The 17,231-nt window shown below is 50.2% G+C and overlaps 1 protein-coding gene across 4 annotated transcripts in view; it reads right to left on the bottom strand.

Moving 5' to 3' along the window:
- Positions 1-17,231, bottom strand: part of IKBKB (inhibitor of nuclear factor kappa B kinase subunit beta) — a 50,681-nt gene that overhangs the window by 10,424 nt on the left and 23,026 nt on the right. For 2 of the 4 annotated variants that reach the window (XM_059909675.1, XM_059909676.1), the window contains exons 6-15: positions 11,506-11,594; positions 10,384-10,473; positions 8,145-8,269; positions 4,821-4,928; positions 3,519-3,648; positions 3,042-3,236; positions 2,295-2,409; positions 1,543-1,666; positions 830-987; positions 616-677 (exon numbers count right to left, since the gene is read on the bottom strand). In XM_059909675.1, coding sequence (XP_059765658.1) covers positions 616-677; positions 830-987; positions 1,543-1,666; positions 2,295-2,409; positions 3,042-3,236; positions 3,519-3,648; positions 4,821-4,928; positions 8,145-8,269; positions 10,384-10,473; positions 11,506-11,594 — 1,196 coding nt within the window. Of the gene's footprint in view, positions 1-615; positions 678-777; positions 988-1,542; positions 1,667-2,294; positions 2,410-3,041; positions 3,237-3,518; positions 3,649-4,820; positions 4,929-8,144; positions 8,270-10,383; positions 10,474-11,505; positions 11,595-17,231 lie in introns of all 4 variants that reach the window. The other 2 variants (XM_059909677.1, XM_059909678.1) reach the window with 2 other exon arrangements.

The raw sequence follows: 17,231 nt of genomic DNA, 5'->3' as shown, positions 1-17,231 counted from the left end.
CCTGTGGTTGAACAAGGTACTGCCGATGGACACCCACCTTTAAGGAGGCACATCGGTACTGATTGATAGAAACAGATGTTAAGACACGGAGGTGAAACTCCCTGCCCAAGTTCACAGGGAAAATGGTGACAAAGTCCAGGAAAAAGCCTTGGAGTCCACAGTCTTCCATTTGTGTGAGGTCTGCCATGTCACACCCTGGCCTCATAATCAACACTTTTCAGTGGCATCTGATTTACACTGTCCTAAGACTTGCCCTTTAGACCCATTCTTTCCTGGGGATTTCATGTCCCAAGGAGGTTAGAACAACCTCCGACAAGACGGCGTGTTGCTCCTTCACCCAAGGCCCCTTCTCATGGAAAGAGGACACTTCACGTCGTAATCCTGACTCCAATCTGTGCAGGTCCCGGACCTGCCACGGCAGGGCCCCCTGCACTGTCCCCCACCCCCTGCCTCTCCCCCTCTTTCCAGCAAGTCCTAGCTGAGGGCAGAGAGCTGGGAGAGGAAAATCTCATTTTCGACATACAAGCTCAACCGAGCGCGCAGCGAGAAAGGGGAGGACGGCAGTGAAGAGCCTCGCGCCCTCGGCCGGGCTGGGGACCCCAGGGCGCCTCCTACCCGTCCACAGAGCTCCACGGCCTGCTCCATCTCCCTCCAGGCCAGCAGCAGCTTGTCTGACGCTGGAAAAAAATGGAAGGAAAATAAATTAAAAGCAAAACGAAAACATCCCCAAACCAAAACAGAAAACAAGCGATTCAATGGCAAGGGGACAAAAGACACCTCGGAAAGAAGAGGAAAGGGACGCTCTCTCGAGACTCATCGCAAAGCGTACACTCACTGATCCCAAATTCCTTCTGTTCACTGTACTTCTCCAGGTCAATCTGAATGCTGGTTTTAAAGAAATCCAGCTTGGCCTTGAGCTGCTGAGACATAGAGGCCATGGAATTCTTCATCTTGGACAGGCAGCTGTTGTTCCGGAGCAGATTCATCCTGCAGGGGCCCCGAGAAACAGAACCGTGGGGCGTCTCTGGCGTCCAAGTACCATTTCCCGGACAATAACAAAACCACCTCGAACACCACGGCAGGCCCCTGCTATAATTAGCATAACCACAACAAGAGCAGCCACCTATAACCGTAACGACAATCTCCTGGCCCTCGGCAATGGCTGAGGTTCTGCTCCCAAACTGGAATTAGGCCAAGTACCACACGAAGCGACCCAAACCAGCCACAACCCGGGGAAAGAGTCAGCCCAGCCTGGCAGGACGGTCAGGGGAGGGCGGCTGACCCACGCCGCAGCGAGCCCTTCCGCGGTCCCGGTGCTGCCCTCCGTCCGGCAGCCCCGCCCCGTCCGCGCCCCTGTGCCGCCCGCGGACCACACCGGCCTTGTCGGGTCTGACGGAGCCTCCCTCCATCCCACCCTTCCAGACTAGCGTTCCCCTGCTCGCTCTCCCAGCGGCCACCCCCGGGCCCTCGCCTCTGCCACCGTCCTGCGGCCGGGCCACCGGGCAGCTCTGAGCAAGCGAAGGCGAACCACCGGGCACGTACATGGCGGCGCGCTGGCCCTGCTGCAGGCGGCCGCAGTCCTCCTTCAGGGCCTGGATGCTGTGCCAGACCTGACCCCACACCTTCCTCAGCTGGAAGAACGGGAGGCTCCTCTTGGGCTCTTGCACTGCCAGAGACACACACGACCGTCAGGGAGCGGCGCCTGCGACGGACCGCCTCCTGCCCGCGGGGCTCGCAGGCACGTCTACACTGCTCCGTTATGTACTGCGCTGCTGCTGCACAACCGTGTCGGGTGCTGGGCCTGGTCACGGCTGCAGACGTTTTTGTGCCCTGGTAGAGCACAGGCACGTCAAAAGTTACAGACGCACAGAACACCCCAGAAGGGAGACCCAGGAGTCAGGCAGCAGTGGTTCCCCTGGGGAGACGGGGAGACGGAGGCACTTACTGCCTACCGTACAATCTTTTTGATTTTTTGGTATCGCGTGCACGTATTGATTGTTAAAATATGAAGACGACTTCAAAAATCAACAAAATGGTCACGTGGGTCAAGTTCAGTGGCCTGTGGGCAGTACTGTCTGTCCTCTGTTTAAATGAGGTTGACATTAATTCAAGATGGATGTCCTTTCCTCTCTTCACCTGGGCTACTCCTCGCGGGTGCAAGTGAGGAAGGCTGCCTGAGGGCCGGAGGGACTCATCTTCTCAGGGGGGGCCCCTCCCTCGGTCCAGGGCTCTCCCTCCAGCCTCGTCCCAAGCACTGTAAGTAATTATCTTTTAAAAGATCACGCTGTTCTTACGGATACAGCTGACGCTTTCAGGCTGGGGCCGTGGGGAGATCTGGGTCTCATAGGCGACCCTGCTGTTGTCAAAGAGGAAAACGAGATCCATGTCCAGGGTGCGGCCCTCGTTCAGCTGCAAAGGGACAAGAGCAAAATGAGGCCTCGTGGACCCAGCCCCTCCTTTTCTCAAGCAACAACGGGGGGAGTCTTCAGAGGGTCCCGACAGCACCGTCCTCAGAGAGCAGGTGCCGGGCGCCCACCGAGCCTTTCCTAGGGGCCGCGGCCTCTGCTTCCCTTGGCTGTTCCTTTTAAACACTTATTCCCAAATGCAAACCTTATCTACAACTTACTCTGTTCTGTTTTATTCTCTGATTGTCTTTATTGTGCAACTTAGATGGTTTGCTTTACTGTCCAGTGACTCTCTCTCCTGCGTTAACTTTCCAGCTCTTTCTGTGCAGCTATCAGCACGGTTCTGCACACACGAGGTGTGTCAAAAATAGTTTTGGTTGACTCGGAAAAATGAAGCATCACTTTGGCAGCAAAGGCAAAAGAAAGGCACTCCCAGTGGTCTGGAAGGAACAGGTGAAGCATGGGGTGACTCAGATCTCCTATCAGGTTCACGGGATCTCGCATTCCAACCTCAAAACAGGCAGGTGCTTGCCCTGCGTGGTAACAGACTGCCTGGCACGACGGAGTGGGATGGGACGGGCGAGCAGCTTCCCGGGGTCGGGTGGGGCTGGGGCGCCTGCAGGAGGCCGGTCTCACCTTGCCGTCGGAGGTGCACTGAGCGGCGGGCTTGTCGGGGGTCAAGGCCAGACCCGCTTCCTGCAGCAGCTCCTGGTCCTCCTCGGGGATGCCTGTGTCCTGCTGGATCCGGGCCTTCAAGCTAGGCAGACTCTCGTCCTCTGCCACGGGGTAGGTGTGAATGGTGCCCGTGACCATGTTCAAGACGTGAACCAGCTGCGACACAACCCAGGACAAACCACTTGATGGACTCCCACCTGCTCGCCCGGATCCCCTGCCACTCCCCACACCTCCCAGCCTCCCAGAGGCCCGGCCTGGGGAGGAAGGCCAGCGCTGGGCCACACACAGGAGGAGTCTTCCCACTCCTGTCCGGCCACAGCTACGACCTCGTGACCCACGTCGGTCAGCAAGGGGTCCCATCACCCTCTCACACGGAGACGCCCTCACGGGAGACTGCGTTTGCCCACTGGTCGGGCAGCCCACAGCCCGCAGGCTCACCTTCAAGTTTAAGATGTCGTCCAGGGCCCTGAAGCAGCCATTGGGCCCGTAGACGGGGTCGGTGCCCCTCTGTCGGGGGTGCCACATCAGCATCAGCTGCAGCCACTTCTCCAGCCGCTGGGCCAGGACGCTGAGAAGAGGGGGCCATGCACGTGTGTGTGTGTGTGTGTGTGCGCGCGCGTGCGTGTGGGCCCAGAGCCAGCCTCAGGGCCCCGCGTGGGAACTGAAAGGCACTCACACCTCACACGCACGTGACCATCACGCGGACGGAGCCAAAGTGATCCCTGAGGATGAACTAACCTGAGGAAAGACGAGCCTTTCCAACAAAACGACTCACTCAGGCGCTCACCCCCCCGCTCCCGGATCCGCGCCAACACCCTCACATCAGGGCTGTCTCGGCAGATGGCTGTGCAAGAACCTCAGGGAGCTTTCTATGTGCTTCCCAGGCCCGCCCCACCTCAGGAGAACCGCCCACACGATCCAGACCTCTCGCTGCCGATTCGCTTTGTCGGTCGCCCCGGGGATCCCTCGCGGGGTCCACACGACAAAGTTCTCACTTCTCCCGGCCCGGCGGGGCCCCGCCGGCACCCTCAGCGGCCCTCGCCGCGCCCCCAAGAAAGCCCTGCAGAGGCCAGCACCGCTACGAGCTGCCGCTCCTGGGCCCCCCCACCCCCCATCTTTCCCATGCCTGTCCTGCACGTCTTTCCAGATCCTTCCAGAAAGTTCCAGCCCGCCCAGTCATCCCGCGCAGCTAGTCCACTCGGTACCTCTCTCCCCGTCCTCCAAACACTCTTGGTCACTGTGCTCCGTGCTCCTCAGCTGTGTGTGGCCGGCCGCCTGGCAGCTTTCCTCTGTACTAGCCCCCAGTTCTGATAGGATTACCTGACTGCTCATATTCTGGCTCTAAGACCAGACGGCAGTGCCGTTCAAACGGCAAAGGTTTGTTTGTTGACAGTAACACACAATTAGGCTGCAGGCAAAGAGAAATAAAGCGTAATCCCCTGGCCCTCAAAGGCTTACAGCTGACCAGAAGGTAAACCCTCTGCAAAACCAAATGTCACGTGATGTAGAAGCTTCTTGGAGTGATGAGAGGTACAGACAGATTGCTGTGTGAATTCGGGAAGGAGATGACTTCTAGATGGGGTCGGGGGGAAGGCGTTCTAAGTTTAACACTGAGATGGATTATGCCAGGTGCCGGCCACAGCAGGACGTCCCCACGTCAGAGCTACCAGGACGTCTGCTCTGACCTCCACTTCTAAAAAAGGAAGGACACGACGCGGAGGGGAAGGCCTGGGGCCGTACCTGTTGAGGTTGCTCGGTTGGGGTAACGAGCTGGAGAACTTCACGGCTCCGTTCAGGTCCTCACTCACCACGATGTCCATCTCACTCTTCTGCCGGACTTTGGAGTGCCTGCGGACGCAGGGCCTGGTCCGTCACGCCGCTCGTGATGACCCCGCGTCACCCAGCAGCCAAGAGCCCCTCTACACCGGTAGCCTTCCACTTGACAACCGGACGGGATGCCCCCGGGTCGCTAGCTAACCCCTTGGGATGCCGGCCAGTGCGTCTGCGTCCTGCTAGGATGCTTCTCTGAGCGTTTAAGGCCGTCAGCACTGCCCGGTGAGTGTCACTGACCTTCAGCCTTGTCCTGCTGACTCCTGGCCTCACCCTGGCTCATCCTTATCTTTCTTCTACTTTTCATCGAACACCAAACTCTCACGTTTTGGTAGAGGATGAAATTAGGACGTGCACACCAAGATTACTGCCCAAGGATCCTGTTCACGTGAAACCTGCAGGCACCACACACTTCCCTCTTAATGCGTGTGGCTAAGCGTTACTTCTGATGGTGAATGAACGGTTACATTTCCCACCCTAGAGACCCTTTTGATGTATCTGAAATAGTATTTGAAGGAAGCAGATTTTTACACTGGTTTCAAATCTTCTCGGGGACAAGGGTGATGACGTAAGTCTGAATAATGCTTCATGGATAACCAAGCACTGACTGCGAACACGCCCTTCTCTGCCCGATGACCCCATGTGGCAGACGGTTTTCAGCCACCCATTCAGCGGTGAGGAAGTGAAGATCAGGGGACCTGCCCAAGGTCACACCACCGGGGACTCAGATCCAAAGTCTGGTGCCCCTTCTACTCTGTCTAAATGCCTGCATCCTTCCTTTTCAAAAACACATAAGAAATTCAAATGAAAAATGCTTTAGCCCTGAAGCCTCACTGGCAAGGGGTGAACCGGACCATGTGGAGCACACGTAGCCTGGAAGAGCTGGGGTCCAGCTGGAACCTGCCTGCTCTAAGTCAGGCTGTCATTACACATAATGGGATGGTCCTCTGATAGAAACTCGGTCTGTCAACGGGAAACTATATAGATAAAGAAAAGGACACAGTAAGTGAAATGCTTACTGCTTAGGCCGGTCCTAAAATGCACTTCACAGTAGCTCAGTGATAGGATAATAAAGCTCAAATTTCATTTGTCCTGAAGTTACTATCTACCTGCCACCTGAGATGAGAGTGAAATTGCTAAAGCTGCCTGAGGCATTACAAGGCAGACAAGACAGGCACGTCTCACAGCTACTGGGTTTCAGAGATGTCCGCCTGCAAGTGGTCACCCGGCCTCCCGGCTCCGTACAGGAGGCTGGCTCTGAAGACAAAAAACTTACTATGAAGATGCCAGGCCATTAGGGATAGCTTCAAATAGCATTTCTTCTTCTAGTTCTAATGGACTTTAACTCATCTCGTTATAAATAATGGAAACGCTCGACATTTGAACTGAAAAAAATGCAGTAATTCCTTGGTTAGTTAAAAACGCTATAGATGTACAGACATTTAAAGTTTTTGTCGTGATGGTTACATGATAAGGTGTGACTCTCATGTAATGAGCTAATTCAACACTCCAGAACCCAGCTCAGGAGCGCTGCCTCTTCTAAAGTCAGTCCCCACAGGAGGGCACTCTCTGCCAGGTCACCAGGCTCCTCAGGAGCTGGGACCGTGCCCGGCTCATCTCTTCCAGTGTCTGGCATGTGAACGGTGACTGAACTGGACCGCGTCACACAAAACTACTCTTCTGGAATTGATTTCAAAGGCTACATCTTACTCTTATAAATAAACAATCTCATGATGTAAGTACCTGTCCCTTGAAAAAGTCAATGTTTTCGCTACTTCCAGAAAGATACTGAGAAACGTGACAACAGCCATTGCGGACCCACAAAGGGGCAGCTTTTGTACGTTCCTGGTGGAAACGTTATTTATACAAACTTTCTGTGGAGCAATTTGTTAGTGCACATGGAAGATCTTTAAAATGCGGATAATCTTTGATCTGTTGATCCCATTTCTAGGAATTTATCCCAGGGAAATAACTGCGGACATACAAGGATTTCCCTACAATGATGTTATTCTTGGTGTTATTTTAAGAAGTAAAAATTATAAACCACTGATTCTTCCAGTAATGGGGAGCAGGTTAAACCAACTACAGTGGAACAGCAAACAGATGTGACAAAGACCATGGAAGAACAGAAAGCATTTTCAGTAGCAAGTCTGAAAGGCAGGTTCTATGAGAGTATGCATGGTAACCTACTTTGTTTTTTAAATAAACACAGGCACAATGAAGAATCTGGAGTCACAGAGATATGTTCACAGCAGTCGGAGGAAATTCTCAGTGTAAAAATCCTGGAAGAGCACGTACAGGGCAGTGTGCGTATCACACTGTCACTGAGGTAAAATGCGGTGGCATACATAAATGAGTTAACAAACAGGTACATGCCCATTTGCTTGTACACGTACAAGACATCCTCAGAGGTGGACCCAAAATCAACGGGACCAGATGCCTGTGGGGAGGAACCATGACTTCTCACTTTTATGCTCTGAAGTTTGAACCACATGAACTTACCACTGCTCCAAAAAATAAAAACTGGAGATAAAAAAATAATGTTGAACAACAGTCGCATCATTTCAATTAGTGTGTGGTCTCTCAACCTAACTGATTTAGGGGGGTGTTAGTTTTTAAATGATGCATTTCAGTAATGGTTAACTTTTATGTATGCAATGAACCACACGTTAGTATTATAATCAGAAAAGAAGTTTCAAAATATAAAGTAATTTTTAAAAACTTAATTGTATCCTTTGACTTGTTTTATTAGAAAATCTCTTTTTGGAAATGTATTCAGTTCACATTTTAAGCCACTTTTTGCTGCTTTTAAAAACAGTAAAATTTGTCAACAATAAATTTTCATGTAAATACAGCTCATAATTTGTCATGTGAACAGGCTGTTTGTTTACTAATGCACAGCGTTTTCGGTGTAAGCGTACACTACACACACACTCTGTAAACACAATGACCTCCTGCCCTGCACAGAGCAGGCATTTACACAGTACTGGATTTAAAGCTGTTAAGGTTCAGAATCCAGGTTGACACTTAACAACCTTCCATCTTTCCAGGCTTCTGGAGCTCAGACTGCCCATGTGCCAGGTCTTAACGGGACTTCCTCTGGGCAACAGGTCACAGGTGTCTCAGGCCCAGCCTGGGGCGCCCAGTGAGACAGGACAGGCGAGGTGACATCTGACAAAGACAGGGGGACACCGCCCCCTTCAGGCGGCCGGCCCGCCCCGAGCCCTCACTCACCACTGCACGGGCTGCCAGTTGGGCAGGAAGGGCCGGAAGCCCGTGATACACTCGAAGGCCAAGGTGCCGAAGCTCCAGTAGTCCACGGTCACCGTGTACTTCTGCTGCTCCAGCAGCTCAGGGGCCTGCGGTGACAATGGCGGGACATACCTGAGCTGCTCCCCATCCGAGGGTCTACCACGGAGCGGGGCACCCAGCCTCTCATCGTGCCCCGTGCTCCCTGGGCCCCGCTCCAGGTGAGGAGGAGACCACGTGTTCAGCAGGTGGTGCCTAGGATCTCTCTGGACCTCGTTCAGTCCCGGTGCTGAAACAAGGGCCTGGGGGTATTTTAGGTGAACCGGAGTGCAGCGTGTACCCTTTTCCCAGCACTGTGCAGGGAGGGGAAGACAGGGCACGGACAACAAAGGGGAGTGACCCCGGCCACGCGCACCCGTTCACAGCGCACGCACTGCACGCCAGCCGGTCCCCTAAAGCGGCGGGGTCCACAGCATGCGGTCGGGCAGCGGGACGGATCGTTGCAGTCAGGTAGGAAAGGCCAGATGCGTGGCTGCTGCCCAAGCAGAGAGGCGGGGACGACCGAGGGAAGCCTCCCAGCGCAGGTGGGACGGAACGGCCCAGAGTGCCTCAGGGCGGACCGCGCAGGAAGGACCATGACAAGCGAAGGCGTGGAGGCAGGACTGCGCCCGGGCTGGCTGGAGGCATGACACTCATGAAGGACCACGGAGTCCAAACCAAGAGGAAACACGTGGGGACGCACAGGTCAGCCTCTGTGTCCGGTTACGGACAGAAGTTTTAGGCCCGCAAGTGAACAATTTGGCCGAGCACCCTTGTCAGAGCCTGGGGTCCTCACTAACTGCTGCTGAGCTGACAAGGGGTCCAGAGGACACCGGGCAGGAGCCACAGGGTCACGTTATGTGGACACACGTGCTGAGTCACAGCCTCGAGTTCCCGCTCTGAATCCCCTACTCCCCAGGGCGGGTGATAAACCGGCAGGCCACTGCCCGGTTGTGGGGTTAGTGGAAAGTATGGATACACTCAAAAGGACCTCAATAATGGCTTTCTCTCTTTCTATATAAGATCCACGTAGGATAATTAAGCTCGTCGAGCCCAGGTGGCTTTCAACCTTTTTTTTGTTTTTCTTTTTTAAATTGTAGACTCCTTTAATCAACATGTACTGGCTATCATCTGCAAACAATCTACTACCGAGTCCTGCTGGGTCTCTTCCAGGCATTTCTTGAACCATCCTCTACATCCTCAAGGCCCTCCACCAGCTCGGACCAGCTCAGCACAACAGCCTCCTTACCACTCCCCCACTACCTGCAATTCACCCTCCACGCGGTACCAAGCGTGGTCTCTTCAAAAGGTAAACCCGATCCCTCTCACACTTAAAAACCTTCCATGTCTCTCCAGAGGTCTCAGGATAAAGTTTAAAATCTCTAACCCAGCCAACAAGGCTGTGAATAATCTGTCCTCTATCTCTCTCTCCAGCCTCAACTCGAGATACCCTCTTCCTTCTTCTCTGGTTCCTGCCACACCTTCTGGTCTCCCATGTCCTATCCCTTTACCTGGAACTTCCTCTCTCTCCCCCTCCCCCAGTCCCCCTTTCCCCCCCCCCCTTATCCTTCAGGTCCCAGACCAGGCTAGGTCTTCCTAAAATATTTTCTCATAACACCCTGCACTTTCCCTTTACAGTACTTAACACAATTGTAATTTCTTCATTATTTGTGTTATCAGGGTGATGCCTGCTTTCCTCCTAAACTCTAAAACTACACTTGACCAATATTTCTTGGATGAATGAGTGACAAATAGAACCGCAGTATTAAGACCAAATAACAAAAAGAAAGGGTGGGAGCTCGAAGCTCAGCCCTCTCCTCCATGGCCCCTGACATGCTGTGTGGAAACTGAGGCCCCCTGCAGACCAGCAAGAACCTGGTTTAAACTCTTTGTCCTCAGATAAAATACTGCAGCATGAGAGGTTATGGGACTCGTGCGAGGGCCCAGGAGCAGAGTCCTTTTGATATGAGAAGACGACCACGTCCCTCCGTAAGGCCTCTGCTGGCCAAACGTGCTGACTTGAATGGATTATGAGTCTGACCCCACACAACAGTTCCTAGGCACCCAGGAAACATCCAAAGAGCCAGCAAACTTAGATGGCAGAAGGCAAGGATGGAGGAAGAGACCCACAGACACGGCCATCAGACAGAAACTGGCACACAAACATGGAAACCCCGTCTCTTACCAGGTATTGCAGGGTCCCCACAAACGAAGTGCACAGACTGCCCTGGTCCAGCTCCTTGGCATATCCTAGGTCAATAATTTTGTGTATTAACTGAAAAAAAAAGGGAGGAGGAAAAACCTGATGGTTATGAGAGTGCACTGTCCTTCACGAATTCTGAATGTCTCTGTTAGAGCAGAGGATGTTTCTGAATTCCCAATCCTAAGACCCTAAGTTCCAAAGGACCACCAAATACACAGGAGAATGCCCTAGTCATGGTAGATTTGGGCAAAAGGAAACAATGTAAAAACGCCAGGCACATGTTCCCCCTTGCTCTGCGACCAACTGCCAGAGGAAGGTCAAAATTAGCAGACCACGCGCCAGCCCTCAGGATTGCTAAACCTAGACGCAAAGGAGAACCAGGCCAGTTCCTTCTCAGTAAATACCTTTAATTCTCAAATCTTAGAACTGGCAGGAATGAGCGTGAACTGGGCCAAAGGTGAGAGCTAGGAGAGGCATGGGTCACGCCTAGGATGCTGGAGGAAGCTGCGTGGAAGAGATCAGACGGTCCGGGAGTTGAGTTACTGCATTCCACTCCGCTGAGCCCCTGCCCGTCACCCAGCTGAACAAACAAGGCCAGGAAGAGCACAGGGCCGAGCCCTGCGGGAAGGTTACCCCACACCTGAGCAGGGGGCCCCGGAGAAGGTCCCTGAGAGCTCTGGGGAAACTGCAGGCTGGACCAGGCCCCATGGGCAGGTGCCAGCTCCAAATGCCTCCTCTTGGCCACGTCCAGAACCAACTTATAGATGGTCTCCCTGTTAGCTTCAAAAGCTGAGGCTCTCAAACAGATGGAAAACAAAAAGTCCATTTCCAAGAAGTGCAAGTCCCAAAGGCTGGGGGTGTCAGCTGGAAGACAAACATTATTTTTCTTATCAGATTCCTGCAACTTGGATGACTAACAATGTGGTCCATTCAAACTTGCCTCAATCTGCAAGTGAGAACTTTTCGCTGAATTTCGTTCCAAATCAAAAAGCATTCCCAGAGGATCAAAGCAAATATGTGAGCAAAGAAACGCAAACACACAAAGCGGGTTCCTCCTCCGCCCAGCTGCCACCCGCCCTCCCCAGGCCCTGGAAGGTCACTCACTCTCTGCTCCCCTTGCTGCAGGACGATGTTTTCTGGCTTTAGATCCCGGTGGATGATCCTGTTTTCGTGAAGGTATCGAAGTGCAGAGGCTGACAGGGTGGAAAGGGGAGTGAGTTTTCGTTAAGCCTGGACAATGCTTTTCACTTGGCATCGCCTACCCAGTGAAAGATGATTACCACGTGCCCCCGACACACACCCTGACGCGGTGCAGGGGATCACAGTGGAGGGACGGGGCCCGGCACATACCCCTCCGGTGAAGGGAAGGGGACCCGGCTACGTGAGCAGAACTTGGACCAGCACCAGAATCTGCCTCGTTCATGCAAAGAACTCTGAGCCTTCCACCCACGAGGTCACCAACCCCAGTCTTGAGCGGCGGTTCTCAAGCTGCGCTGCCTGGGCCTGCAGCGTGCACACTTGTTAGAAATGCAAAACCCTTGGGTCCCGACCCAGACGAAGTGAATCAGAAACCTGGGGTTGCCCCACAATCTGTGTTTCACCAGGCCCTCCAGGTGACGCTGATAAAGACTGAGAAGGGGAACTTCTCTGGTCTAGAGGCTCAAAAAAAAATCTAAATTCTGCTGGGCAGGTAAGGGAGAAGGGCCCTCTGGACAGAGAGCACTTGGTCATCTGATGTAGAGTCCACAGGGCAGAGGTGGCTCCAAGGAAGAAGCGGGGGGCTCTGGAAGGAGAGAATGGGGGCGCCTCCAATACAGCTGACAGTCCAACGTGTGCCTGGTACGCGCCCCGTTCTCTGCTGGGTTCTGAGGGACATAAAATCAGGGAGGACATGGTCCCCAACTTTAAAGGGCTTAGAATCTAGCTGGCAAGGAAGGAGCCTGAACAACCTGGCTGTGAAGTCACTTGATACCACGGCTTCTGCCGTGAAGAGCAAACATGACGATGCGACTGACCCAGGATGGCCAAGGCTAAGACTCCAAGCAGGACGTGATTTTTACCCCTAAGAGAGGTTTAATAACTTCAGCAGAAGTCCTAACAACCTGTACTACAAAAGAAGAAAATGAAGAAGTATTGGAAAGAGATAAAATCACCTTTATTTGGAAATGATCTGACTATATGCCAGGAAGACTCAACAGACTAAAAACTGGGAAAAATTTAGTAAGTTGTCTGGAAGCAAAACAAGTATATACAAATCAATAGTTTTTCTCCCTGTCATAGATCCAGTTGAAAGGAAAAAGAAAATAAAACAAAATTAAATAAATACATAATAAATAAATACAAAATAAAACAAAAATTCTAAACCACCACGCGATAAATTCAGCAAAAAAAGTAGTGTCATGTGAGGAAAACTATATGGCATAAAGAAAAGCAATACAAATAACAGAAAGAGGTTTTAAAAATTTATGGCAACTATGGAAAAGAGTACGGAGGCTCCTTAAAAACCTAAAAATAGAGTTACCATGTGATCCAGCAGTCCCACTCCTGGGCACTTACCCGGAAAAGACAAAAACTCTAATTCAAAAAGATTCATGCACCCCAGGGGACTTCTCTGGTGGCGCAGTGGGTAAGACTCCACGCTCCCAATGCAGGGGGCCCGGGTTCGATCCCTGGTCAGAGAACTAGATCCCACATGCATGCTGCAACTAAGAGTCCACCTGCTGCAACTAAGACCCGGTGCAACCAAATAAATTTAAAAACAAACAAAAAGATACATGCACCCCAATGTTCACAGCAGCTTATATACAATAGCCAAGACATGGAAGTAACCTAAGTGTCCACTGACAAACGAATGGATAAAAAAGATATGGTACATATATACAATGAATACTATTCACACATAGAAAAGAATGAAATAACACCATTTGCAGCCACATGGATGGAACCAGAGATTATCACAGTAAGTGAAGTAAGTAGAAAGATAAAGAGAAAGATAAATATCATATGATATCACTTATATGTGGAATGTAAAAACTTATTTACAAAACAGAAATTGACTCACAGACATGGAAAAGAAATGGTTACCAAAGGGAAAGGCAGGGGAGGGATAAATTAGGAGGTTGGGATTAATAGATACACACTACTATATATAAAACAGATAAACAACAAGGACCTACTGTATAGCACTGGGAACTCTATTCAGTATCCTGTAATAAACTACAGTGGAAAAGAATCTGAAAAAGAATGTGTGTGTGTATATATATATATGTATATATATATATATACACATATATATATATACACACACACACACACACACACACACACACACGCATGTATGTATAACTGAATCACTTTGCTGTACATTTGAAATACTATAAATCAACTACATTTCAATTAAAAAAAAAGAAAGAAAGCTTTATGGCAAAAGACACTATACACAAAGCAAAAGACCAAAAAAAGGGAAAAAAATATCTGCAGCACATATGCCAAAAAGCGTATACCTAACTGACAAAAGCTACTACAAATCAATAAAAAAGCAACCCAGATGTTAGGGTAGCAAGAAAACTTTTGTTTTTCCTTTTTTGAACCTCTATTTTTCAAAATCATAATGTTATGTTACTTTTCTAATGAAAAAAAATACATAGCTTTTTACTTTAAAGGAACATAAAAAAAACAAAGAGGTGGGTTAGACAGGTGGCTCCAAGGTTTTTGGATTCAGACCAGTAGAACTAAGAATAAAAACTGAGGATGGGGTCCAAGAGAAGATTACTAGGGCTTCCCTGGTGGCGCAGTGGTTGAGAATCTGCCTGCTAATGCAGGGGACACGGGTTCGAGCCCTGGTCTGGGAAGATCCCACATGCCGCGGAGCAACTGGGCCTGTGAGCCACAACTACTGAGCCTGCGCGTCTGGAGCCTGTGCTCCGCAACAAGAGAGGCCGCGATAGTGAAAAGGCCCACGCACCACGATGAAGAGTGGCTCCCACTTGCCGCAACTAGAGGAAGCCCTCGCACAGAAACGAAGACCCAACACAGCCAAAAATAAATATAAAAATAAATAAATAAACAAAAGATCCTTCCCTAAATTAAAAAAAAAAAAAGAGAAGATTACTATATTTCTATTTTGCCAGGTTAAGTTCATCTAAAAATAATAAATTATTATCTACTATCAACGTAATTTAGTAATTAATAATTTAAAAAAGGAAAGACCATTTTAACACATACACACAAAGAAAGCAACCCAGTAGAAAAAAGGGCAAAGAACACATGAAGCGGTAACTTACAGGAGTAGAAATGAAACGCAAACCGTGAACAATTATGCAATTATGCACAAAGTCGCTCAAGCTTACTGGCCGTCCACAAAGTGCACATTAAAACAACACTGAGGGACTTCTCTGGTGGCACAGTGATTAAGAATCCACCTGCCAATGCAGGGGACACAGGTTTGATCCCTGGTCCGGGAAGATCCCACATGCCACGGAGCAACTAAGCCCGTGCGCCACAACTACTGGGCCTGCGCTCTAGAGCCCGCGAGCCACAACTACTGAGCCCACGGGCAACAACTACTGAAGCCCACGCGCCTAGAGCCCATGCTCCGCAACAAGAGAAGCCCCTGCTCGCTGCAACTAGAGAAAGCCTGTGCACAGCAATGAAGACCCAACGCAGCCAAAAAAAAATACATTAAAAAAAGCCACAACGAAATGCCTTTCACCTCTTCAGCTGGCAGGAATTTTAGATGAGAGATAAAAGGCACTCCCTACGTTGCTGGAAGGAGTAATAACTGCTGTGCAATTGGGGGAAAGAAATATGGCAAAAGCTATTAAATTTTTAGACATACATATCATTTGACCCTTCATTTCCGCCTCTAGTAATCCAGCTTACAAAATCAAAAGCACTATCACGTACAAACACGGATGTGGACTGCATAGTGTGGAGTGAAATAATTAGAAACTAATGGAAAGTCATCAATCAGGGAACGGCTGAACAAATTATCGGAGATCCATAATATAACAGGCAATTATCAAAAATTATTTAGGTTTATACTACACAACTCAGAGGGATGTCAATGATGTAATGGTATGAACCTTTTTTTTATTAGGGAAAAAAAAAGGTAAAAAGCAAAAGTGATCACAACACTAAGAGAGGTTTACTAATGGGTCCTCGGCCAGGGCACAGCAGGGAGGGGGCAAGAGAGAAGCCCTCCGCAGAAACCGAGGGATCAGATATGCTGTGTAAAGACTTTCATGCTGAATGTTTCCTGAAAACACTGGAGCAAGTCTAACTGAGAGTTAAACACCCAACTTCAGGGACTTCCCTGGTGGCTCAGTGGTTAAGAATCCACCTGCCAATGCAGGGGACACAGGTTCGATCCCTGGTCCGGGAAGATCCCACATGCCGCGAAGCAACTAAGCCCGTGCGCCACAACTACTGAGCCTGCGAGCCACAACTACTGAGCCCACATGCCACAAGTACTGAAGCCCACGTGCCTGGAGCCCATGCTCTGCAACAAGAGAAGCCACTGCAATGAGAAGCCCGCACACCACAACGAAGAGTAGCCCCCGCTCGCCGCAACTAGAGAAAGCCTGCGTGCAGCAATGAAAACCCAATGCAGGCAAAAATAAATAAATTAAATAAATTTATTTAAAAATAAATAAACACCCAACTTCCATCTTCTCGGGAGTGTTCCATCTGCACATTAAGTCAAATCGCAAAACCTCTCCTTAAATCTGCCCTTTTAAACCCAGCCTTTGACCACAGAGTTTCAACATTTCACACCTGTTCCCTCTTTTCTCTTCTTTCATAACTGGGTACAGTGATGGGCTTAGGTCCAACAAACGTCCAAATGAAGGAACATACTTGCTGCTTTCCAAGTGTGCCCCCCAAATCCCCCCAAACCTTGTTCTCGGTCACGGTAATTTTTAAAAGACATGCTTCTTACCAGCACTTTCATTTTTATTTTACTAATCTTTATTAAAGAATCAAAGCAACGTGTAATAACAAGTACTAATAATGGCACAGACACGACATTGCACACAGGGGCGCTGCTACTGCTGCATGTGAACGAGTGGCCGGCAGGAGCACCGTGTGGGAAGACCGGGCCTGCCTGCTCAGTGACTGAGTCACAAAGGCCTGCTTGGGTATGTGACACAGTGTCGGGGTGTAATACATGAAGGCGTGGGTCAGTTTGTTCAAGAGCAGGATATATGAACGTTGACACTCACTGTATTTAGAGCAAGTAGAAACACAGACTAAGGCAAGGCCTCTGAAGCTAGATGTGAACCTCTCAGAGCCAGTGACACGGGGCACGAGCAGGGGAGGTGTCCCAAGAAGCCCCCAGGGAGGGCATTCAGATCACACGGAGAGGGCTGCTCTCGACACTACAAAGATTGAGAGCTGTCACCAGGTCTTTAGGGAGGACGGAGGGCAAGCTGGTGACTAAGCCAGTGATCACTATTAACAGCTGTCTCTTTTTATGCTTAAGCAACTGTACATGACAAACTTGAGTCCTCATTTTGGGGGAGTCATTTATTCTCAAATGCTTTTTTGTCAACTTAATAAAGCCCGGAATTAAAAAATCCTATAGGTGTTGTTATACACGGTTTCTTGGACTGAGTGAAATGGTCAAAACCTTGATGGGCAGGAGCTCTTAGACAGCTCCCCTTACGGGATCAGTCCTTAATAGGCTTAGTTCAGTCTGACGGTGCCTTGTTTTACACAACGGTACCTCAGGAGAGTGTCACGAATCGGAATTGTCTCAAGCCAAGAGAATCTAATTTGATTTCAGTTGGATGGAACATAAGAATTTGAGATGAAGACCAATACCTTTGTGT

This window comes from Balaenoptera ricei, chromosome 21 (genome assembly GCF_028023285.1).
Source record: "Balaenoptera ricei isolate mBalRic1 chromosome 21, mBalRic1.hap2, whole genome shotgun sequence".
NCBI lineage: Eukaryota > Metazoa > Chordata > Mammalia > Artiodactyla > Balaenopteridae > Balaenoptera > Balaenoptera ricei.
This window is presented reverse-complemented; position numbering and strand designations above follow the sequence as displayed.